The sequence below is a fragment of the Echiichthys vipera genome (assembly GCF_963691815.1).
Source record: "Echiichthys vipera genome assembly, chromosome: 11".
Classification (NCBI taxonomy): domain Eukaryota; kingdom Metazoa; phylum Chordata; class Actinopteri; order Perciformes; family Trachinidae; genus Echiichthys; species Echiichthys vipera.
Window position 1 is genome coordinate 8,833,024 of NC_139836.1, and position 26,921 is coordinate 8,859,944.

The 26,921-nt window shown below is 40.3% G+C and overlaps 1 protein-coding gene across 1 annotated transcript in view; it reads right to left on the minus strand.

The window, feature by feature from the left end:
* Positions 1 to 246: 246 nt before the first annotated feature.
* Positions 247 to 26,921, minus strand: part of cfap46 (cilia and flagella associated protein 46) — a gene marked incomplete at both ends in the record, with an annotated part of 66,953 nt that continues 40,278 nt past the window's right edge. The window contains 19 exons of the mRNA XM_083923204.1: positions 247 to 347; positions 1,385 to 1,483; positions 1,606 to 1,742; positions 1,957 to 2,038; positions 7,027 to 7,139; positions 7,255 to 7,357; positions 7,983 to 8,043; positions 8,457 to 8,536; positions 13,313 to 13,480; positions 14,266 to 14,336; positions 14,551 to 14,657; positions 14,914 to 15,092; positions 15,719 to 15,792; positions 16,135 to 16,232; positions 19,218 to 19,391; positions 19,717 to 19,899; positions 21,108 to 21,236; positions 22,805 to 22,993; positions 25,263 to 25,460. Coding sequence (XP_083779330.1) covers positions 247 to 347; positions 1,385 to 1,483; positions 1,606 to 1,742; positions 1,957 to 2,038; positions 7,027 to 7,139; positions 7,255 to 7,357; positions 7,983 to 8,043; positions 8,457 to 8,536; positions 13,313 to 13,480; positions 14,266 to 14,336; positions 14,551 to 14,657; positions 14,914 to 15,092; positions 15,719 to 15,792; positions 16,135 to 16,232; positions 19,218 to 19,391; positions 19,717 to 19,899; positions 21,108 to 21,236; positions 22,805 to 22,993; positions 25,263 to 25,460 — 2,346 coding nt within the window. The remainder of the gene's footprint in view (positions 348 to 1,384; positions 1,484 to 1,605; positions 1,743 to 1,956; positions 2,039 to 7,026; positions 7,140 to 7,254; positions 7,358 to 7,982; positions 8,044 to 8,456; positions 8,537 to 13,312; positions 13,481 to 14,265; positions 14,337 to 14,550; positions 14,658 to 14,913; positions 15,093 to 15,718; positions 15,793 to 16,134; positions 16,233 to 19,217; positions 19,392 to 19,716; positions 19,900 to 21,107; positions 21,237 to 22,804; positions 22,994 to 25,262; positions 25,461 to 26,921) is intronic.

Genomic DNA, 26,921 nt, shown 5'->3' on the forward strand with positions numbered 1-26,921 from the left:
GGAGCTGAGCATGTTCTATTTTTCTCATCTGCTCTGCATGGTCAAAACAATATTAAATACATTAAGTATAAAATCAGTATTCTCATGAAATGACAGGAAAGGAAAATGAAAAATCAAAACTTTAATGAAACATCTAACCCCCTCACGCTACAGTAGCTTTAGTTTTTTGTAAACAGTAATATAGTCAAAGCCAGCTGACAAGTATGTCTGTAATCATCATGAGACATCTTGAGGACAAACAATATATTACATGAGAATTAAGTTAGGGAGTCCATAAAGAATGCAGTTGAAGGCTGAAGGTGTGAGAGTTGTTTTGTGGTGAACATCGTCAATGGGGAGCACTTGATCTGCAGAGGACAGCCAGAGAAAGCAATAATGGAGGGTTATGCTAAAATCCAGCTTAGTTAGATTCATAATTTGAATGATTCTGCTTGACGTGTATTATTTCTCTTTGTAAAAAAAAAACCTGAAGCCTCACATACAGAGAATGAGAGAAGTGTGGGTGCCTGTGATGCCCCCATTAAAGAAAATAAAACACATGGACTTGAATGTATTTACAGTTGGGATGGGACAATATACAAGTTTATCTTGGATCACAATAAAGAACGCGTTAAATTACAAGATGATCGTGGTGAATTTCCATTATCTGGATAATCGTTAATATCATCACAAGTGACTTGGCCAGTGAATTGACTGTAGTTTAATACAGTTTTTCCTGCCACAGCCCATAAGTAACAGTTAAAATCAAGTAGAATTGGTTTTATTTTACAGAAAGTCCATCTTCCTATTAGATGCAGCCTATTAATAGAAGAAGTAGACAGTGAAAGTGGTAGTTGTATGTACATTTAACTTTACTGTGCATGTATTTATCAACAGCAACAAATGTAAGTATGAGTATTTAATGGGCTCTATGCATGTAGAAATGACCATCTACGGCATTTTTACAGGGGTTCTCTGTGAATTCCACTCTGTAAAGTTATTTTTATGACTTATTCTTTACAACATTTTAAAGGGGCTGTACTCTTCTTGCTCCCTCTGTGTGTGATGAAATCTGAGCTTCTCTGTTCTGTGTTTGGGAAACGTGTGCTCATGTTAGAGCATGTGTGTGCCTTCTGCATCATGTAAATTTTTTTTGTATTTCAAGTGCAGCCCCTTTAATAAGGGGGACCTTATAATGTATGATTACATTATTTAAGATTGTTTATTTTATTGTTTGTTTTTCACTAAAAAAGGATGTGTCATTTCTGTAATGCAATACAATTATTTGTTGATGATTATCAGGACAATAGCTTGATCGCAATTATTTGGTCAGAATAATTGTAACATTACAGTTTATAAATGTAAATGTGAGGCAAAATGCAGAAACAAGTAGGATATACAGTACCATTTGATCCTGTAACCTTGTGATGTGGTATGTCTGAACTGTTCCCTCCCCTCAGGGCATGGATGGTCTGGCCAGAGGTCTGTCTGACCCTCAGTAGATCTGCAACACATGGTGAAACACACAAATACTCTAACTGCTAAAACAGTCCACAGGCATAAATAAAATGGGACATCTACTTAAGATTTAGAGGTGAAATTATGATGTATTAGACTATAACATACTGTCTAGTACATTGACCATAATCCGTGTGTTCTGTTGAAGGCTGCTGTGCCATTGATTGAGGACAATACAGCCGACACCACCCAAACTCAACAGCAGTGCGGTCTCCAGGGGCTTCTCCAGGCCAGACTGTCCTCCACTGGAGAGGACAGAGACAGTGAGAATATCAGAGAAAGGGGAAGCCCTGCTTTTAGAAACTATTACCAACCAAAAAGCTGAAATAGTGTCAAAGGCAAAAGACAAAAACATCAATTGTCACAATTGAGGAGCACAGATATAAATGGTAATTATGTAAGCGCAAATGAATATGACAAACTGAGTTGGAGCTTCATTAGATAAAGCTATTTTGTTACCTCATGTGCATGCCAAGGTTTGAATGTTGGACAACACTGGCACTGTTCTGAACCGGGTCAAACAGCAGAGCCATGCGACACTCTGAGGAGAGCAAACATCAGTATCATTATCTGGCAACAGAATAAATAAAACTCCTCTAAACAAAGAACTGCTGTATAAAAAGTATGTATGTATGTAATCTGACACCTAGTGAAAATTGACTTAATTGTTGGACACCCTATTTATCTGGCAGCTCCTGGTTACTTTACAAGATGGCAAGCCCCTCTAAGGTGACTGAAACCATGAGGCAAAAGGTTGTCGAGATGAAGGCCAAAGGGATGACCCTCTCAGCCATCAGGGAGAGGTTGGGCGTTCCAAGTCTCGGCACAATGTGTCTCATCGTTTAAGACAATGTGAACTGAAAGCCCACTCTGCAGTGACTTAACCTCTCATCAGCAGAAACAATAAAACGGTGAGACTTGCCTTTGCTGAGGAGCATGTTGTGTGGACAGTGGAGAACTGGTCCAGAGTGACTTCAATGATGAGAGTACATTCACGTTATTTGGGTATGATAGGAAACATTATGTTCGGTATAGGACTGAGGTAGGACTAAGCCCAAAGTGTGTAAAGAAGTCAGTTACATTTGGAGGAGGAAGTGTCATGGTTTGGGGATGTTTTCTGCAGCAGGAGTTGGGCCTCTTGTTGGGCTACATGGCAGGGGGAATGCAAATGTTTGTGAACCTCCTTCAGCAACATGCAATACCTTCACTGCAATTGTCTCCCAATTAGCGCGCAATTGTCATGCAAGACAATGCCCCCTGTCCCACTGCAAAACGGGTAGAGCAGTTCCTTGAAGCTAAGAATATGGAAACAATGAAATGGCCAGCTCTAGGGCTAAGACAATTACTCGAGTAACTCGATTACAAAACATTCTCGAGGCGAAATCTCTGCCTCACTGATTCGTTCAATTCTTATCTCACGCGTTATGCGACCTGCTCAGCGCAGGGATTGTTTTTTCCTCATGGACTGCTTTTGTGGATGCACACCACTACCGCCCAGAAAAGGCAGAGAATAAGTTTGGGATCATTTTCAAAAAGAAGCCAAAAAGGTCCAATGTGTCCACTGCAAACTAGAACTGGCGTACCACTACAGCACGCCATCAATGATTCAGCGTCTGAGCCGAAAGCAGCCCGTTGTTAACGCCACTTCACCGAGTGCCGCTGTTTCGGTTCAAGTGACCCGTTAACTGGCGACTTCAGCTGAGTGCGTCTGCGGTTGCCGTAGTGCTGGGCTATTTAATTGAACCAGCCCGCGAGGGATTATATCCAGGCCACGCATGGCCACAACACTCCGCACGCTCCCACTACGCTCTTCTTCGTGGGTTTGTGAATCCTCTTTGCAACAGCTCGCCAAGCTCCGCTCTATTGTTGTTCTTGCAATCGTTTTAGTCTGGTTAAATCCGTGGTTAAATTTACCACCGCAATGTCTCTTTCCGGCAATTCACCAGCAAATGGACAGAGACTTTTTTGTTTATAAATGTCACTGTGAGGCTTGTGTTTACTCTGCAACTACTGTATATCCGTGTGTAAAGAGTATAACTTGATAAGTACGTTATTGTTTTTTGACAAGGTTGTTGCACTTTCAGTTGGCCTATTACTACTTGTTTTGATCCGCTGTTATGCTGTTGCACTTTGAGGCCTATTACTACTATTTCCACTAATTCCAAATTAATTGAATAGCCCTGCAGATGTTAAAAACAGGAAGAGAATGCGTAGCTGTCCAATGTTAAAAATAACCTTACCTACCTGGTAAATAATGCAAAATTATACTTTTTTTGGGGCAAAGTTTTGTTTTTAATCTGATTATTTGATTAAACGATGGAATAATCGGTAGAATACTTGATTACAAAAAGATTTGATAGCTGCAGCCCTAGCCAGCTTAGAGTCCAGATCTAAATTTCCCATAGAGGATCTCTGGAAAATACTTAGTGACAAAGTAATGGATAAGAAACCCACTACAGTTACAGAACTGTGGAAGAGAATGCAAGAACAATGGACAAGAGCAGTGTGAGAAACTAGTGCTGTCCTGTGGGTGCAGATGTGCTGAAGTCATGGGTCTGTGTCCCCCACATTTCCCATATCTGTGCCCTCTGCATATTCATATTACGCTCTGTACCCCACACTTTTTACAACCGCTAAATTCATTTGTAACATGGCACTGCCACGTTTTTCTGAGCTGTCCTAAAACGCACCATGAATAAGCAGTGGCATACTGATCACGTATCATTGCTGAGACATAAGCGGGTAGCGCTGTCCTGCCTTGCTCTTACAAACCTGATGAACTTTGTTATCCTATATACAAAATTCTTTATTTACAAACAAAAATTTGCAAAACCTCTACCTTAGTTTGCTCCTTTTCTCCTGAAACTGAGCTCTTTGCTTAAAGCTCTGATTTTGTTAAATAACAAAAAAGGAATACCTTACTGAGTCATTATGAAAAGTTTTTCCCTGAAGCCCCTGTTTGAACTATCTATTTTTATTTATTTATCAATTATGTCACCAATATGCTGTTTGTCATGTACATTTGAATTGCCTCCACACGGCCCTCACCCCATTATGTTAAATACCGATGTTTTTGTAATGGTCACATGCATTAACACGCATGTGCGGCCAGACCGCCTATCAAAACAAACAACAGAGAACCTTGGATTACAACACACACAGATAAGCACCGAAACTACCATTACATGACCGTTTTTAGCCTACAAAAGGTGACGTTTGGGTTAGGCATCGAAATGACTTGGTTAGGATTAGACTAAACGTTGTAGTTTGGCTTAGAACGTCTGGGACACAGACAGAAATGAGAAGCGAACCCAGTGAAAGTCCTGTGTTTGGGTACCATCCACAACTCCATCCTACCCTACATCCCTAAGTGGAGATCTGCCTTAAACATTTCCCCGCTTTTATTAAGTCGAATACCTACGATATAAATATGTGAATTACACATGAATAACGGCACGTTACTTTTCATGATTATATGTACAGAAAAACAGATGAGAAACACACAATTGTGATCAATCATGCCAAAGAGGCTTGTAGAAGAACCTCTAGCACAGAAAGTTTCTTCAACGCAGTCTATCTATTTATTAGTACAAAACAGGCTTTTACCTTTCATTCACTTGGACTAGAACTGTAGGTGTGAGTAAACTGGTGCTTGTGTCAGACACCAGGTGTGTATCGGTGAGGCTGTCATCTTTTCTATTGCATCAAGGATAGGCAGTGCCTTGCAGCTATTCTGGCTGACTTCCTATGCAATGACGATCATGTCTGTATCTGTAGCATGGCACTGCCCCTCCTTTGCTATTCAGCTCCCTGAGGCCAGAAGACTCTGATGTGAGTCTATGTCATTGTCACAGCAGGGTTGTCCCCCAAAGAGTTGTTTTAAACAGTATTATTACTTTAACAAGAAGAAGATGAAGTGATAAAGTAACACAATTTCCAGATAAGATATTAGTGAAGATGGTGCTGCATATACTGCACAACACCTTTTTTTCCTGAGAAACACACATCTGCCATCTTCCTAATCATAGTCTGATGGCCAATTAAGTAGGTTTATTGTGAAGTGACAGCTGGAATTCAGACCATGGTGTCAGTCACACTATAGTTATAGTTAGCAGCACTAATGCCAGGCTAGTAAATTAGACAACGTCCGCCCTCCAGCTATGTATAAGGTCGATCTGACACTGTCAATCACAATCACGTCCACCCCAAATCCATCCATTCTCAGACTACCTTTTTGTGCTAGTTAAAGGGAAGAAAAAAGCTACAAAGATGGAGTTGTACTGTTCCTTTGTGAAATCTCTTTGAAGGTTTGAAGAACTGAAAGTTCATTTGGGTCAGGTGATTATTTATTCAAAGAGTAAAGAAGGAAAAAGCCTCCTCTAGAACTTGAGAAGAGGGAGACAGGTTTGGAGTCCTCTTGCCCACTGACTGTAAATAAATTACAACAGCCAGGGGTTCTTTTAAGACTACGCCATGAAAGAAAAAAAGGGGTTGAGTTTTATTTTTCTCAAGTCATTAATTATGTGTGACAACAGTGATTTCAGGTTAAAAAAAATTGAGCTAATACCTGCCTTAAAATACAGATGTGTTGTCTTGACTATGACTGTATGCCATAATCAGAAAGGATGGCTGCTCTTTACATCTGGAAGTAGTTTTTTTTAAATGTCTCTGCTAGAAAGAGAAAATAAAAAGCTTGGTAGGAGTGAATGTCTGAAATTAATCCTCAATAGATTTTCTCAGATAAATATTATTTTACAGGCACTGAGTGCAGTTGTGGTAATGCTATGCAGGGATCTGATATTAAAACCTCATTGATCTGAGATATTTCTATATATACCCACACAGGGAATAAAAGACTTATGAGTTTGAAGAGATTAAGCCTATTGCTCCATTTACTGCTTACATATTTCGCAAACTGCTCCTTTCTCCAAATGTCCGTCATTACAGTATTCTGCCACCTATTTTTCCTAATTTACCATTTAAAAACCTTTGAGAAAACTCAAGATGCTGTGTGATTTCATAAAATGTGCTAAATAACTCGTACACAAGATGCTCAAGACATTTGATGATAGACTGGTTGTTTACAATTCTCATCATTTTTGTGCTTTATTTGACGTAGTAACATTGATATTAATTGTCTTGATTGTTTTGGAGGATGAGAGCGGTTACACTGTCACAGAAGTGAGCCTATGCAACACTAAGTGAAATCTTGGTTTCACAATGTTTCTATAACTATTTTTTTTTTACTGACAACGTTACTGACACTTAGACTGGTGCCAACAGTAAATGCACACATCATGAGTTGGTTATGTGACATTTCCAGGCGTGTATGCCATTAAGTATGGATGTCTGTGCTGCTGGTGTCAAATTGAAAAAGTATGCAACATCAAGTTTTTGTGTGATCATATACAGTGGTATATGGATATATTCAGCATACTGCTAATTTTTAACGCTGACATCTAACATTTTAAAAACAACATACTTTCATTCATCCAATTCAAATAAAAATGCTGTATGGGTGTAAAGTACCAGACAGATTGAGGGCTGCCAGCTTGGCAGGTGGAATATTTGCCATGAAGCGCTCCATCCCCAGGTAAATGAAGGCACTGCATCTGCACAGCAGCTGCTCTATCTCCGGCAGACTGGATACATATTGGAGAAGGGTTAGCGGTATAGAAATGATCAGGTGTGTTACAGTCAGTTGTCAGTATGCTCAGAGCAAAGACCAAACAAAGACATACTGCATTGCATTCTAACCTGGGTGTTTGTTTGCTGCCCATAAAGCCCTCCCACAGAGGGGTAGAATGCTGGCTGTGGGTTTCCAAAATCTCCTTCATCTTTATGGTCAGACTGGTCTCATCTGTGTCAGATGCACAACAACATATAAATATTCTGAAACCTTCAACTTGCTACAGTGCTGGCACTAATTGGGAGCTGAAATGTAACTCATACAAGGACACAGAAGTAGACATTTTGTGAAATAGTACAGTGTTAAAGAGAGAAGGATGTTTTGAGAGGCTTTGAGCTGAAAAGAGGACATGCAGAGTGAGCTATGTAAAGAACTTGGCTTCTTGAGTGAGGGTCAAAAGTACTCTCAGTACTACAGTCCACACTACCCCACCGATAAAAGAAAAGCCGCTGGAGCTAGACAGTACTGTACATTACTGAACATTAACAAGTATTTTTTTTCTGCCACATTGCAGTTTATTTCCAACCTTAAGAGATGTAACGGTACATATCAATATACTATATTATTAATCCTTTAAATATGTAATGTAAGGTGTGCAATGTAATCTCTCCAAAGACATTGATTGAATCCTCATTAACATTTACTTACCAATGTTTCCGTCATTGTGAGAACTTACAATATCTGTGGGGATATGTTAAGAATAATAATCTGTGGAAAAATAGTTCCATAGCTATATGTCAAGAACACAAATAAAACAGACGGTTCAACAAACTGAAATTGGTAACAAAAAAGATACATTTCAAGTAACGCGTGTCCACTGGGAAGGTGTAAGAAGGCAACACACAATTCACAGGTATCTGGGCAAATAAAGGAAATAAAGGAGGTATTACAGCTTAAACTAACTATTTAGGATGGAAACTAACAATGTGTGTACAGTATATGCATACACATGCAAATATTGTCTCGCACATATACATCTGCAAGTGCTAGTTACAAGAAAGAATGTGAGGGTTGATTTTAAGAGAGGAGAAAGAGCAAAAGAAATGTAAGTAGAAAGGGGTCGGTGGAAAAAATAGAATTGGTGCATGACAGAGGATAAATGCTCAGAAGCTAGAAATAGGATCTTTATGAAAACACATTATGTAATTGATTGAAAAACCACAGTTAAAAGGGAGGCAAGAGGAACTTAAATAATCGCCAGTGCTGACAGCAGGTAAAAGTAATATTGCTGTCTGTATCTGGCAGGCCCAGATTAATTTACTGAACTCACCACTTTGATGGCTTGGCTTTGATCTCCCTTCCCCTTAGTTCCCTTGCCACCTTTGGTCTCCTTTTTGTTGTCACTTTCAACTGCCACAGACAGGAAGCAGAATTAATACATACACTTGTCTGCAGGGTAGATTACACAGCATTTGGACTGCAAAAGAAATTAAACTTCCGCGTATGCAAAGTCAATGACATTTATTGGTGACTGAAGAACACTTTTAAAAGTTTCCTTATGGTTGCAACACATATAACCATCTGAAAATAAAAGCATCAACTATTGCTTAAGTATTGATTACACATAAATCAGTGGGTTTAGTCAACACCTAATCGCAGACGCACTGAAAAAGTAATCTTTATCAAAGTTCATCATTGTGATTTTTTTTTAACAACCGCTGGTATTGTTTTCACCTTGTGAGTCTGTGTGCGTACATGTATGTGTGTTTGTCACCATGGTATGGTACTGGAGACACCTACTGTAACGGACACTACAAAGGTGGTTTGGCTCGGACCACACCCATCTTTGATTTTAAGCTTAATTTTGATCTAAATTATGCACCAGTAAAGTGATTGTAAAGTGATGTATTGGGATGGCCTCACTAGATGTATCTAGTTATGTCATGTCTTTGAAAAAAGTTTCAAAGCTATCCCCTGGAACTGAAGAGAAATAGACTGTGAACAACTTTAAACAAAAGCCTACATTTTTGGTACAAGATACTTACTACTGTTCAAATTACCTGTATATCTACTGGTATTGCCGTGGTTTCTAATAATACAGTTTTTAAATACAGCAAAAAAAAAGCAAAAACTTCTACAAAAACTGCTTCTGGAGTAGTTCCCACTACAGTAGGTGTCCCCAGGACAATATTTTGTCATGATGACACGCACGCATGCACGCATGCACGCATGCACGCATGCACGCATGCACGCATGCACGCAGGCAGGCAGGCAGGCAGGCAGGCAGGCAGGCAGGCAGGCAGGCAGGCAGGCAGGCAGGCAGGCAGGCAGGCACACACACACAAAACACTAAACAATACCAGCATCGCGACTGGTAGAAAAAACCTGACAACCTAAGGGCCACTCAAACACTTTTTTAGGTTTTAATGTGATGTGCTTTGGACAAAAATTCAATATATATAAAGCATTATACAGTATACTGTATATATCACTCAATTTTTTATTGACCACCAGCAGCGATTCCAAACTTCTACTTCTTTCGCAATTTATGAAAAGTTACTTCAGAAACGAAGGGCTGAATTTCTACAAAATATGCTGTTGAAATTCACAGAGGCTGAATCAATGATTTTCCTCACCCTCTGATCTCAAACCGCCTCTAGCTTTAAGCTTAGGTTTCCAACTGCAGACACAGTAACATACTTCAAAATCAGGGAAGCAAAAACACCACAGTGTTTGATCTATTGGAATGACCCAGCCAACTTGCCACTAGTGTCAACCTTTAAATAACGCCAAGCCCAGGGCAAACTTGTCAGACCTTTCAGTCTGCTTTCTATCTCAACCTTTTGGCCAGTTTATGGCAGATTAACAGCCTGTGAAGTCCTAAGTTGTTAAGTATGCCACACTGAACCAATTCACTGTAGTATGCTTGGAATACATTTGATAAAAGGTCACGGCCCAAATTGTACTTAGGTGGGTCAACATTAGTAATTTTAAAATCCTACACATAAAGGAGGTGATAAAGTTAATGTGTCCACAAAATATAGTGTTATAAGTGACAGTGACATGTTTTTTTCTCAAAAGAGGTCCTTTACTTTGTTTTTAATATGACATGACTGGTACATTGACCCAACACCTTGGTAAAACTCCAGTGTCCTGAAATATTAACTGACTGCCTACAAACCTTTCCCGTCTATTGTCATGATGCACTTCATTAAGATCCCAAATACATGCTTTAATGTCTTTGCACATTGAGTCTGTAGATTTCCCACAGATTTTTTAGTCCGTTATTGGAAAAAAATAGTTCCGTACAAAAAACGTGCATACTAAGTCCAATGCTCTTTGTTATATTTGTTACAAAAAGGTGCAATACAATGCAAAATGATGAAGCTTTGTCTCTTGCTCCTTCTCTCTCATTTCCTCTCTCCACTAGACGTATCCGACTGTCTTCCCATGTCTTGCATTTTTCACAGTGGCTACCTAAAATTGACTACCCCCTCTACATCCATACGCTGTCTGTGTACTGTCCCTTCTTGTAGTTCCTCGCCTTTGCTATATGCAATTGTCAAGTCTCACACACGCACGCACACATGCACGCCTGCGCACACGCGCACAAACACACACACACACACACACACACACACACACACACACACACACACACACACACACACGCGCGCACACACACACACACACACACACACACACACACACACACACGTTTAACAGTAACCTTTGAACATTCACTCAAGTTATGCAAATGATTCAACCTTTAAAAAGGTAAAGATGTCTGCGGCATGAGATTCAGTGCTCTTTCTACTCCCATTTCTTTTCTTTTCAAAATATTAACGTGCGAAATTCCCCAGAGGATTGAGGCATTATTGCCAAAAAACACTGGATTTTTTTCTTGGGATTTTACGCTAATAGGAGACCTCCAAACAACATGTGCTGGATAATACTGATCCATTTTTTTCTTCCTGAAACATATTCTTGTTTGTTTCAAAGAGATTTTAATCAGATTATGCCCTTACTTATTAAAAAAATGTATTTGTTGTTTGTTTCCTACTCCAACAAAAAACTGTTCACCATAGTTCAGACAATTGTTGTGATATACAGAAACAAAGTGAAGAGAGAAATGGGCATAACATGCTATAAACTGCTGAATAATGGTACACGCTTGACAAGTAAAGTGCAGCTTTGCAACTTTTGTGACAATGTGTGAACATAAAATGCCTATTCTGTTTTAAAGTGAGTTTTGCATATTGACGCTTAGAAAAGTCCTCTCTTATGATATTTCTTGCCTTGGGTTCCACAGTTTTGGCTAATGGCAGTGAAACATTTAGGTTTAAATGCAAACCAAAAGGCAGATAGTCTTACCAGACTGTGGCTGCAAATCTATTAGTCTGAACAATACATTGATGAGCACTGTAGCAATAAGTAACTATATTTCAACTAAACAGCAGTTGATTGATATTGGCTTAAACAGATCCTTTATTTCACTTTGACCTTTTTTGTGATACATCTTGGTTAAAGTTCTTTCTTGAGTTACATGTCAGCTGAGTACTTATTATGGAGAGCTAGCAATTTGTAAAGGATTAATGATGCAAAACATCAAAAGCATTGGCCATTGACTTCCGTTAAAGTTGGCTATTTATCAAACCCAAACTTTTTACCAACATGGTCTGCTTACATGTGTTCTGTCACACTTTAGTTTTCCCAGACAAGCTCTCAAGGTCTCCACCTATCTATCAGCAGCAGCTCCGGGGGAGCTTTGTGGACAGCAGTTACCTCTAACCTGACAGCAAAAATGTACTAAACCAAAAAAACAGTTGTCATGTCGGCTGCATGGGAAGAAATCAAATGTTTATGTATTGATTTGAGTGAGGGGAATTTGCATGTGCCAGTCTAGAATCAGTACATGCTCGTCTCCTTTGTGAATAAAAAATTGTCTAAAATGTTGTTAATAACTATTAAATAAAAAATGATCCTGCCCATTCAAATTAATGCAAAAACAATTTTTTTTGAGTGCCTCCATATGGTGAAAGACTTCCAGTGTCCCTGTGTGCTCACACGCCCTACATATATATATTACTCCTGGACAATCAAACCTACAGTCCTGACTCTAAATTGCTCTGACAGGCCCAATGAAATGTCCACATTTAATGGACATCCACTGCAAAGCAGGCTGTGGTGTTCACAGATGTCCGCACTGCATGCCAGCAGGATGTGAACAAATTCCAGTTCTATGGAAGGCTGCCTACAGTCTACATCCAGGTATCAATATGCTTTTGCAAGTGTAAGCGATTATTTACTAAAATATGATGGGTAATTATGTGCAGCAAACATCCATTTATACTGAACAAAAACCTCACTAATTATTAGCAGCTTAATAGATAAGTCAGTTCTACTGTTTTATTCCTTCCATCAGTAAACCTGTTTTCTATTTTATGCATGTATGCCACATTAAAAACCTGTTATAGTTCTGGCACATGTATCCAACTTCTTTCATGAGAAGTCATATATCGGTGTTTCCTTCCTGGTCTGTATTGTAGTTCACTTTGGTCCGCTTTGTTGTTTCCTATTACTTTACTTCACTGTCTATTTCTATGTCACAATATCTTGCATGTAATATAAAATCTGCTTTTGAGGAATCATATTTATTGCTACTTAAAATAACTTAATGAAAACAACAAAGTAAAATAATGCAAGTTAGTGTTAGAACTCGAATAAAGCATCTATTTTACATTACCTGTACTTACGTTGTTTAAACAATATTTAACAAGAATCCAAGTCTTCTTTTATTGAATTATCCAGAAGTATAAAGTCTTTGTCTCGAACAAAGACAACAAGCATTTTCACAATGGATAAAGGAAATCAGGGGAAATGATGGATCATAAATCTGGATTAACCATTCTTTGGACATTCAAAATGATTAGTTACAATTTAAACAGGGTGCCTGTTCAATTAAGGAAGTAATAACAGGCTGAATGAAAGTTGAGAAGGAATTCTCCTGATGATTTTGGACCTGTCTCAAATGATGCGGCTGCCAGACTTAGAAGACTAAAAATGTACAAGACTAACTGCTCTATGTTGTTGTGAAAGTTGCATGTTAATGGGAATGGTTAAGAATCTCCAGGCAGTTTTTGAAAACATTTTTTAATTATGTGTGTGAATGCGTGACTCTGGTACCTTTGTCTGATTCTTCTCTGTTCAGACGACTGTGGAGAAGCTGCAGGGAGAAGTCTCGAGACACAGAAGTCAGGCCTTGCAGGATGGACATGGCTTCCAGCGGCAACTCCAGCAACTTTCTGTCAGCCAGCAACACCACATGCTCCCCTGGTTCGGCAGGTAATTTAACTGCACAACAATTGCAAACAATTTAACACACACACACACACACACACACACACACACACACACACACACACACACACACACACACACACACACACACACACACACACACACACACACACACACACACACACACACACACACACACACACACACACACACACACACACACACACACACACACACACACACACACACACACACCCACCCACCCACCCACCCACACACACACACACACACACACACACACACACACACACACACACACACACACACACACACACACACACACACACACACACACACACACACACACACACACACACACACACACACACACACACACACACACACACACACACACACACACACACACACACACACACACACACACACACACACACACACACACACAAACACACACACACACACACACACACCTCATAACTCCACTTCTGAAGCCCAGAATTCCTATCTGGTAGAGTGTGAATGTTCCAACAATTTGAGTGGGACTATAATCCCCACCATGCCTTGTCAAAATACAGAATTATCAAGTTGTGTTTGTAAATCAACGTGTTTCACATTAAATCCCATGCAGAGCAACAAGATTGGCCCGAGGGGGATGAGCCACTGCTGCCTGCTTAAATAGAAACCTGCTGACGGGGTGCCAATAAATAGATAGGAATTGCAGCAGATGTTGGATGTTGTTCATATGATACACTGTTATGATAAGCCCTAAGGGTGTCACAGACACAAGCAAGCTCAGAAACAAGATGCTCTTCCTTTACCTGAGTTGCCTTTCTCTTCTTTATCTTTGTTTTTGGTCATCTCAGGGACTGGTATGGATGCAGCCTGGGGCCTAAGGGAGGTAAGGACAGGTAAAGTTAGTTAGCTAAACCACCATACATCTGACAAGCACATAGAGTAAGATACTGTCAGATTGTGACATGCAACACTCGCTGTGTGTAAGCTTGCTGCATGCTTCCTTCCTCAGTCTGAGAACACTAAATTCAATTTGTCAAGCCTTTGTAGTGGACAAATTGGAGAATATGATGACACATACAATACTTCACCTTAAGCATGAGCAGTCAAACTGTGTGAGAAGTGGATTCAAATAGTCTTCCATAACTTGTACAATTTCTCTGAAGTGATGTCCTAACATTTCTTCATCAGCAGTTTTCTGTATAGGATAACAAGAAAAAAGGAAGTTTCAGTAACTCCAATGCAGTATTTATTTGTTCAGGTCACTGATTACTTTAACACACACATCTATTGCAGCAACATGATTGGATGTAAAAGTCAGCTGTCCCATGTTTCCCCATGGCGAGAAGAGCCATGAGATGATAATAATTGCAGTGGAGTGGGCTTATTTATGAGGCTTGCAGTGGATAATGTTAATAGAGTGAAAGAAGAGCAAAGGTCCCATCAAGACATACACAGGGAAGAACATGATGCTCCTCAGAGGCCTCCGGCATGCCCTCAGCACCGTGCCAACAGGCTTTCTTGAGGAGGGCATGTCTAGTTTCCTCTCCAAATGCCTGTATCTGCTCCCTCAGTGCCAGCAGAGCCTGTGGGCAGACTGAAACCTTGGCCATCCTAGAGCATGCCAGGGTACCTGCAGCAACAACAATATTGACACACAATCAGAGGTGCATACAAACAGGCATGTAATTGATTTCTATAAGCACCCCCCCCCCCCTCCTGAGCCTTTTGTAAGATCGGTCTCACTCTTCTCTCATCTTATTTTGTACTCACTTTCGTTTTGGTTTCTTGTCCTCATTCACAGGAAATGAGTCTAGATGCCAGCAGCCTATTTCCTTTTTCCCCCCACAATTCCAACAACTTATGTCAGACTTGTCCCAGGAAAGGTCATGTGAACAGGTATTCCACTATGCTAATGCCCTGTGATGACTTATGCAAACTGGTGATCCATGCAAGGCCAGCAGCTCTAAGGTGAAAGGGAACTTCAGCTGATTTGTTCTACACTTTATCATCTTTGCAACTCTCTTTGTCTCCATTGAATCTGAACTTTTCATCTGCCTTGCAGATAAATGTTACATGGTAATACTAAATTAATTTGGTTCTTTTAAAATGCTGACAGCAATGCTATGTGCAGAAACTTATGTGTAACCATCATCCCCGGGGCTATGGAACACATTAGATGCAGTATAAAAAAACATAAATGCAGTAACTCTCATGTTTGAAATGGGCCACATCTAAAACAATGCACAAGCCCCTTACCTGTAACTTGCGTAGTCTTTCCCTTCTGATTTGGAGCTTTGCTCATCTCATAGAAGGCCCCATAAAGTTCAGACCTAAAAACAAAACAAACGAACACCACAATTAAACAATACTTTTTACTCCTTAGCTGTCTACTGTATGAACTGTGCCACATGTTTATTTAATTTACATTAGATTTCGTGGAACATAGATGCATCCATCTCTATCCACAATGTACGTATGCAGTAGTTTCAAAGCAGGACCCCTCTTATTCATGTACAGTATTACTTTAGCTTAGACTTATTGACTTGAGTGACCTGCAGTCATTTACTTGTGTAGGCCTACTGTACCATAAAACTGTCAGACAGATAAGAACAGAATTTCCAGCATGGCAAAGAAAGGTAAATTGTGAGAGAAAACAAAGAAGGACAGAATACCCATCTTCAGAGTGCTGAAGCAGCAGGATTTTCAGGTTTGGGGGAAGCTCTGCAAGGATATTGAGGTGGCTGGGATGAATGGTCAGGTGGCTGAAGGCCTGCAAACCAGAAATAATTTTCAAGAACAGAAATTTAAAGCTGCACTCCATAAGAATTAAGATTGTTTCTAGTGGCCTCTTTCGCAGTAATATGTAACTGCAGGTGAGCCTGTTCTTTCAGAACCCTCCATCTTGTCACATTCATGGTGGCTATGTGTGGCTATGTTGACTTTTTTTTTGTTGCTCTTTTGTAAACTTTATTGACACACATTCACCTCTCTACTTCCGGCACGTTCCCTATATGTTACTCCTTAAATCCACATACACGTTCCAATTACACTTCTGTCCTTCTTGGCAAAGAGGCAAGCACAAGCACTTTCATTAGTGGGTCATTTGATCAATCACCATTGTTTTAACTCACTCTGTGAAACTAACTTAAAAGACAACAGATAAAAATCTTACAGAGTACAACTTTAACAGTGTATTATACAAACTTAAAGTGCCTTTGGAATAGTTTTGGTTTTCATTATCTGAATACAATCATTTTAGAAAAATTAAAAAGTAGGATATGTGGGGTGGCCTGTGGCCCAGTGGTTAGAGCAGTCGGCCCATGTAAAGAGGCTGAAGGTCCTTGAGGCAGCGGTCGCGGATTCGACTCTGACCTGCAGCCCTTTGCTGCATGTCTCTCTCTCATTCCATTTCTTATCTGTCCTATATAATAAAAGGCTTGAAATCTGACAATATAAATACATAAATGAATAAGTATATAAAAAAATAGAATGTAGCTCTTGCTTGATTTCAGAATATGAAAAAGCCTGTAGAAAAGTACCACTAGAGATACAGTATGTGATGAGTGACAGAGGAATATTTCTATTGGGATTTAAAAGTATTTTAAACATAAGCCATAGGCAATGCCAAGGTGCTGCTGAACTGTCCGATATTTGTACACATCTCAAAGCATCTTCTCATTTAAACATCACAGACTTGAGCAAAAAGTGAGCTATTATGTTGAAGACATGGGGGACACCCGACCAGATGATTTGGCATGCCATGTGTACTACCAATAGTTGGCTAGCTGCAGCACTGGCAGTAATACTAATGGCTGAACAGTGATGAGTGAACATCATGTTGAAAGTATTATACTTTAAACATAAAAAATATCTATGTTGGGAGTCAGCTTATATATTACACTTTTAGGCATATGGAGAATCAGGTCCCTTTTTTTAAGTTTGACATACACATATATATGTGTAACACGCCCAGGATCGCCTGCAGTTTGCGTACCAGCCAGATGTTGGTGTGGAGGATGCCATCCTCTACATGCAGCACCGAGTCCACTCCCATCTGGGTAAGGGAAGTGGCACAGCAAGGATTCTCTTCTTGGACTACTTTAGTGCCTTTAACACCACCCAGCCCCCTATACTTCAGGACAAACTGAACAGAATGGGAGTGGACCCCTTTCTGGTGGACTGGGTCAGAGACTACCTCACTAACATGCCACACTACGTAAGGCTGCAGGACACCACGTCTGACACTGTGGTCAGCAGCACTGGAGCCCCTCAGAGGGAGCTGAGGTGGAGGCGATGGACCTGTACCTGGACAACACACACCAGCCACATGTACAGGAAGACACAAGCAGGTTGAACTTCCTGAGGAGACTGTGGTTCTTCAACATCTGCAGCAAACTGCTGTGGATGTTTTACCAGTCTGTGGTCACCAGTGTAGAAAAGAACACTGTGCTGGGTGGGCAGCATATCCAAGAAGGACACCTCCAGACTGGATGAACTGATCGGACGGGCCGGCTCCGTGGTCGGCATGAAACTGGACTTGCTGGTGACACTGGACAAACTGCTGGACATTATGGACAATGCCAGCCACCCCCTTCACACCGTCATCAGCAGCCAGAGGAGCCTGTTTAGTGTAAGGCTGCTCCTGCCCGAGTGTAGGACCAACAGGCTCAAGAACTCCTTTGTCCCTCAGGCCATCATCCCCTTCATCTCCTCACTCAGGCGGAGGAGGAAATAAAGAGGACAGAAGGGAAGGAGTGGGAGCCACTCACTGTGCAATTAATAATCTATACTCTTACATACCTGGACACTTATCTTCTTCTTTTTTGTGCTATAACTTATTCCACCAAATAATTTAATCTTGCTGCTCATTTCTGTCATATACAGAATTTTGACTTGTCGGAGCTCCACCTCGGCAGACCAACTGCTGACTGAAAAGCTCACCTCAAACCCTGCTATGTGCCTCTGGTGAAGAGGAAGCCTACGACCACAAGGACTGTGAGGAGGTGGTCTGAGGAGGCTTATGAGACACTGCAGGGCTGCTTTGAAGTGACTGACTGGTCTGCACTGGTTCACTGAGTGCGTCACAGACTACATCAATTTTTGTGTGGACTGCAATGTCCCAGCTCAGACTTTAACCTGCTACGGCAACAATAAACCCTGGATCACCAAGGGCATTAAGGCCATTCTCAATGCAAAGAAGAAGACACACTGGACCAGCAGAGCAGAACTTTCAGCAGAAGACTCCTTGTACCCAGATGCACCACAGAGTGCCACAGAAAATCTTTCCTGCCTGGGGTTATTGAACTATACAATGCATCCCTAGGAGAGCCATTTCACCCCCTCTCTGTAATATGGACTCAATCATAGACAATCTGTTCTTTGCACATTTTTCCGATACTTTGCACATTATCCGAGTACTTTTGATCTGTATATATTACTATTATAAATTTGATATTATATATATACAGCTTTATATTTCTGCTTTATAGGTATAGAGCATCATACAGCGTAATATGTGCTTATGAGTGTATTCATGAAGAAATATGAATGCGTTATAATTTATATTGAATGCCCTTATAATGCACTATAGATGTGGTCTTCATAGAAAGTATTACCGAAAAGCTCCACTACTTGGCGTAGTTTTGGAAGTGCATTCAGAGAAAAGGCCATAACAGTGCAGGTAGTGTGTCCCATCAAGTGAATTTACCAAGCTGGGTATGACAGCATCCATAAATCATGAGTGGGGACCCAGTACCTTGGAGAGGCTATTGAGGGAGTCCTCCACTCCCGTCAGCATGTTGCTGGGCCTCTCCTCCTGAGAGATGAGCAGTTTCCTGTGAAGGTTGAGCAGAGCAGAGAGCTGGGACACACTGGTGCCAGCACACGCAGAACTTAGGACCTCAGCCATCGTAACAACAGTGCAGCAGCTCTGGGAATAAAACAGAAGATGGATGAAGGAGCTATTGGCAGTAGCAGGATTTATTGTAGTCAATGATATCCGGAGGAATATCATTAAGCACGTAAAGCTGATGTGTGGGTACAGATGCAAAGGACTGTGTTGTGCATAGAGCCACATGCATGATGTTCTGCATGTAGTCAGACAGTGGCAACATATTAACCTTTCATACAATGTACTCAATGCGGAACGTTCTACAGCACGCATGGGCATAACAGTGATGAGACTGTGACTATGACTTTAATGACTATACAAAGGCAGTGTAGTCAAAATGCGCATATGATCTGATGCACAATACCTGAAACAGGGCAACATATTGACCTGCCACTGCGGGATCAGACTGGCCATGACACTCCAACATGTCGAGTGAGGCATCGGCCAGGATGGAAAACGGCAGCTTGTGTTGCAGACACAGGCTTATGGCTTCAGCCAGTGCCTTCCTGGCCAGTCCCAAAAGCTGCTGGACTCTATTCCTCCTCCGCTGACACACACACACACACACACACACACACACACACACACACACACACACACACACACACACACACACACACACACACACACACACACACACACACACACACACACACACACACACACACACACACACACACACACACACACACACACACACACACACACACACACACACACACACACACAGTGATCCTCACATCCAGTATGGACAAGTCGAACAGTTACAGCAACCAATTACACTTGAAATGTACATATGGGTATGTGAGTATTGTTTTAAGACAGACTTGACAAATATGAAGCTGTCCCTTAGGTCCAACTCCAGAATACACATGTTCAATTACTCTGCATTACATCTCGTGTCAAAGTTGGCACAATATTGGGTGTCTGCACTCAATACATGGTATTTAAAGCTTTCCAATAGCTTCAGTAACTTCATTAGATGCTGATATCAGCATCAAGGCCTTTAACAAAGCATATAATAAATGTCAAAGTCACATTTTTCTCCTGTAGCTTAAAAACATTTTCAGCTGTTATTCATACTTCTAACCGTTTCCCATGGTTCAGTTTCTTTGAATGATGGTATGTTTATTCAAGCTCAAAGAGGGGCCCTTTACCCACAGCATAAATACCTCTCTTCACACTAATATGCCGCCTAGCAAGGTGTTGCTTATTAAATTCTCATTTTACATTTGTAGGTAAAAAAATAGGTAGGTTACGTTACAGATTATTTTACATTCATGTTCTAGTTTTATTTATTTATTATTTATTTTACCGGGAAAGCCTCATTGAGATTAAAAATATCCTTTACAAGAGCAACACAACAGTCTACAGAACTCTAGGAAGAGCTATGCTATTTAAAAGCAGGTTATTTTGTCTGGCAAATAAAATCCCCTAATGACAAAAGCACAATAATCAAACTGATTAAATATGTCTGTGAATGTATTAGTTTACATTAGCCTGGCTGATTTGTATCATCACAGTCAAAACCATACAACATTACCAACTGACACATAAATAATATACTGGCCCCATTGTATTCTGCACCAAGTTTGATGTGCACAGTGGATCTCTCTGTACTGACTTTTAATATGAGAACTATATGAGTGCCCAGAGATTTACCTCCAGGTTGAGATGTGAGGTAAACTTCAGTATAAACTCCTCAGATTAGAGATGAGTCAGAAGAGAGGGGGTCACTTGTCAGGAGGTATGTACCTGCAGCTCAGCTCCTTTGGCAGAGGTCAGCCTTGGCTCTCTTCTGCTTGATTCTCTGTCTTTTTCTTTCTCTGAATTATCCTCCTCCACGGAAGCTTTAGGGTCTGACCAGGCCTCCTTCTGCACAAACTTGTTTCAAGATCACAGAATAATGATAGTGATTTGTATAAAATCCCTGATCACAAACAAAAAAGACCCGAGCATTTCTGTCTTAAATGATGTAAGGGGACATCCATCTCTTTAATCACTATAAGCTTGTATACCTGTGGAGCAACATTTTCCAGGTTATTTGTACAGTGGTGTGTGTTTGTGTGTGCATGTGTGCATCTGGATCATGGATCATGGATCCCAAAAAGGCTTTTAAGTAAAATCCCCCCAGATTTATATGACTTCTAAGAATTAATCAAACACGTTTTCAAAGCTCAAAGGATCTCTTTAAGGTATATTGTTTTTGTGTTCATGAAATGTTAGCATTAACAGTCTGGGGAAAAAGTTACTTCAAACAATGACAGATATAATTGCCATTTCAAGATTTATGTTCCACTTTAAAACCTTCATCAGGAGCAGGTAGGGATGTCAGAAAACATCAGTAAATAAATACAGGGCACTCCAGCAATGTTTTAAACACCATGTAAACTATTTCAGTTTCTTAAAAACTATTAGATTACTGTTCAGAGAAGATCATATCTGGGCACTTCAGGGATTTAGTATTGAATTTTCATAAAGCTGTGGAACTTAAATGAAAAACTAAAAAAAAAACAATAGTCTAAATCAAAGCACCAGAGGCTGAGATGTCCTTTTAGTTCCTACTGTGAGTCAAGATAAACACAGGATCCTAAATTTCCAATAAAGACCTACAACTCAGTAGCATATTTCATAAATCCCCATTAAATTCCCTCCAGAGCCACAGAAGCCACATTAAACAGTTGTCATGATCTTTCCAGGATTTTTTCTATAATCTTTTTGTATAAGGAATCCATAATATAGAGAGTACAAAATTAGAAAAGAACTTTTAAACTCCACATTGACATTTTGCTATCTAAGCTGAGATTTAAATCTTGCTTTCCATTATTTATGAGAAAGAGTATTGGTGATGTTATTTATGGGCCGGCAGGTTCAACTCTCAAACCTTTAGATGCAGTATATCACTCGTCACTGGAGATAGTTATGGGACACACCATTTAGGTAATGCTCTGCCAAAAAACTGACCTGACTTCTCTTTTTGCAACTGAGGAGGGCTCAGCCATGCCTACTTGGAATGTTGGTAGTCTTATTAATTGTAACTGTCATTGCTTTTAATTTTTGTTGTTTTGTTTTAATTGATATAGCGATGTATTTTTCTTTTGTTGCTATTTGAAGTTGTGTCTGCAATGTGTTTTAGGGGTTTCAAATAAATCAAATGAATGAATGATCCCATGCCATAAAGCTCTTTCTAAGGCAAAAGATTAGGACTACAAAATAATTCGGTCACAGACACACAAAAGATGCTGTATTTCAATAGTAAGAAGCTGGTCAAATAAATATATTGTTTTGTGTTTTCAATAGATGCATTTCATTTCCTGTTATTCCCCTTTGAGTCTCTAAATAATCAAATTCCACAGTTTACCATCTGGAATACAGTGCCTGTGAGAACTCTCTCTAGATATACCGTATGAGCATTAAGTGTGCATTTATGTATGAACATTTTTGTCGTCTACCTGTTTGCATCTGTCCCAGAGAGCACACAAATAAATGGGGTCTTCCTGCACAGCCAGCAATCTGAAGTACTTTCCCATCAGACTCAGGCAGCGAGCTTTGGTCTCCATGTTGTCCAGGGATTGAGAATTGACTGTAGCCAGTTGGCTCAGAGCCACATGCCCCAAGGTACTGCCCACACTCACCCATTCCTGGACAATACACAAAGAAGGGGCATATAAGGGCACAGATGGAGGATAAGCAATGTACTTATTTGTAATATCATCTGACAAACAAGTTCCTGGATACACAAACCTCTCTAATTTTAAATGGATGCATTGACAGATGTTCAGAACTTGGCTGAACAGAAACCCCTTTTGGAAGCAAATTCTAAAGAAAGAATGGAAGCAGGAGTGGTGTCTGTGGGGAAAACATGAAGTAAATAGTATAGTTTTAACTTAATCACAAAGTAGCTCAGTCCGTGGGAACTTGGCATGGGTCACTGGTTCAAGTCCAGCTGGGACCATATACAGAGTGTGGACAAGTAGATGGAGAGGTTCCAGTTCACTTCCTGGTGCCCCTGGGCAAGGCACCCCAACTGCTTGGGGTGCCATCCCGTGAGGCAGCTCCCTCACTCTGACTAACATCTCTCCTTAAATTAAAGGGCAATATCAACTTAATTAAGAATTCCAGTATTTTATTTCCATGGCCTAGGAAAGACAATCAATATTTGTGAACATGAGCTACACTCTCTCTCAAAGCCATAGACAATGAATGGGAGACTGATTTTGTTTGTTTTCTTTTTATACTCAAATGAGCTGTATTCTATTTAGTGTTGTCAGAAGTGAAACATACAATCATCCCATATATTCAGAACATTCCTCTGGCTGTTCTCAGTGGCATCTGTAACATTGTGCATTGTCTTTTGAGCAGCTCCACTCTTTATACTTGCTGATATCACAACATTTTAGCTTTAATTAGGAATACCATGTATGAAGCCCTGTTTTGGCTTGTGTATGTAAAACATAACAACAACAGAGTGAAAATATTGAATTTCCTCTTGAGGGTTTTATAAAGTATTTCCTCTTCTTCTTCAAATACATTAGAATGGTAATATCTTTGTTCCCAGCCCTGTAAGTAAATAAATATCTGAAGTGAAGCCATAACACTCCGAACAGCTTAAATCCTGGGCAGTGGAGTCCCAAATGAGCACATTGCTGAAACTCTTCCTTGGAGTGATGGCTCGTTGCTGCACATGTTTGGTTATGACGGTGATGAAAATACACAACTAGCTAATAAATCACTGTAATTTGTTGGTTGGCCATGAGAGATTCGCTTTCAGGAGTGGTCACAGATAAGGGCTATAATTTACAAAATGGTGTTACTTTGCATGTAGCAGCCCCAAATGACAATGGCACACCACTAACCTTCTGACCAACATCTGACTGCATCTTAAACTTTTTGAGAGTAATATTTTACATTTTTCAGTGTAAACTTGTCACTTCCTGTGACATTACTAAGTACATTTTCCTCAAGCCTCTACCTGAAACTTATTTAGGCAAATCTGAGTTACATAGGATGGAATCTTTTCCAGCATTGCTCTGTCATTTAGAAAGGTGTATATTTTGTTTAGTTATCGGGCCATCATCTTCAACCGCTTGTCCCTAACAGGGTCGCAGGGGCTGGAGCCAGTCCCAGCTGACATTGGGCGTGAGGCGGGGTACACCATGGACAGAGACCATTCACACTCAGATATACATCTACGGGCAATTCAGAGTCATCAATTAACCTAACATGTGCATGTCTTTGGACTGTGGGAGGAAGCCTGAGAACCTGGAGAGAACCAACGCAGACACAGAGAGAACATGCAAACTCCGTACAGAAGGGCCCCAGCCCGGATTCGATCCTTAAACCTTCTTGCTGTGAGGCGAGTTTTTGGACCACAATGCTATATACAGTATAAGCTATATATCTGTTGGTATTGGTCTTTTTATTTATTTATATAAATATAAAATAATGGCTTGTCCTTTAAAAAGTGTAAAAGTGCATTGGCATAATCTGTTAATTTGCTACATTAACTGTTGTTATTGGGCAAGACTATCCGGCTGTTTAGTCGTGACATAATGCCCTTTCAAATAGGATTTCAAGGCCCAAGCCAGTCCAAGCCTTGTATTTCTACAATACTGCAGTGCTGTGTTTGCCATTGTTTAAACTAAATCTGAGTAAAATAAAAACAATGTCATTGTTATTTTACCTCTTTCTATTGATGAAAAGTGATCAAAATTGTTCACAGGTTCGACCGTTGCTGTCTGTTTTAGTCAATGGAGGGTTTGGACCCGGACATCGTATTTTAAAAAGGTGTTACATCACACTTAACAGCCCCATAGTACATCATCACTGCGCCAGGTGAGTTTGATTATATCTGAATAGACAGAAGTTTTACAGTAGACCTATGTTTGAAGTGGGTGTGTGCTGTCCAACCTGTTCTGTAGAGTTAGGCTCAGGTGAGCAGCGTGTAAACCTCTCCAGTGCTATCTCAGCAGAGGATTTCCCCTCACGTGCCAGGGCTTGGCTTTTTTCCTCAGAACAGTGTTCCGCCAGCATGGCCAAACAAAATTCTGCCAGGGCCAGTCGCAGGCGCAGCAGCTTCCGCGTGGCTGCCAGTGAAAATCCACAACCCTGCAAAGGATGAAAGCACCAGTGTAAAAAACAATAGTGAGAAAGTGAGATTGTAAGCACACCTGAGTAGATGACAAAGGAAAATGTAACACACATCTGAAACATTCATTCATTCATCTTCAACCGTTTGTCCCTTTCAGGGTCGCGGGGGGCTGGAGCCGATCCCAGCTGACATCGGGCGTGAGGCGGGGTACACCCTTGACAGGACGCCAGTCTATCACAGGACACATAGAGACGAACAGAGACAGACAACCATTCACACCTACGGGAAATTTAGAGTCATCAATGAACCTAACACCTGTATGTCTTTGGACTGTGGGAGGAAACCGGAGAACCCAGAGAAAACCCACGTAGACACGAGGAGAACATGCAAACTCCCTGTGTCGCCCCATCTGAAACATACACACCAATATATGTATAGGACAAAAACTCAATTAAGTTTAAAGAAAACGCCACAGCAGCCCATTGGCTCTCCTATTTACATGGGTTGCCAACCTGAAATCAGAAGCAACGTCTCTTTATCATAATATTGTAAAGCCTGAGTATTGAAATGGTAATTAGAAACAATTATTCTCAAGTGGCAGGTTAGGGTGCAGAAGTGGGCTATGATAATGAGTTCACAGACAACTCAGGCCAGACTTGCAATTAAATATTATAAGACATGGCAAATTAGAAACGTGGGCAATGGTCTGAATGAGACTGAAAACCACTAATTTAAAGAAGATATAATTGAATATGGAACAAAAGCCTAGCTCAAAAATTAAATGAATAAATGATTATAATATTAGTGAGTACAGCTGTTGTCTCTTGTTTCCAATGCAGGTTGGAGTTCAAAACTTGCTAGGGCAGCAGCACCATCTGCTGAAAGCACACTGCAACAATCCAGCCTCCAATGGCTGAGTCAAACATCCACAGACAACTAATCAAAACCTCAATAGAGTATCTTTCTTTCATAATTCCATCAACATGTAAATCAAGGCTGCAGCCAGTGCTATTTCAGGTCTGGCGCATCTTTATGACAGCTTGTATAGGTTCTAGATAAAATAGGATTCTAACAACCATCTGCTGTTGACATGAAACAGTAATGGAGACTTTATCTGGTTGTCAGAACATCTCTGAGATATATAAATATTTAGCTGAGATAACATACACACACATATAGACTACAGAATGTGACAGTGGCATAAGAGAGCCTTAATAACATCATCAGTCAATTTGACTCTTTAGTAAAAGAGATGGGGCTAGCACAAACAAAGCCTCATTTTGTCATTTAGCCATAAAAAGGGCTTTTCACAGGAAAAGCCTTTTTTCTCTCAAAACTGAAAAAACATGCTGATATATTCTCTAAATAGGATCAAATTTCAACATCTGATCAGTGTTCTCAAAAGAAAGTTCAGTAGAATGGTTGTGACTGGTTAAACGTGTGGATAATAGAATGTTTCATCCTCACAAAAAAAGATG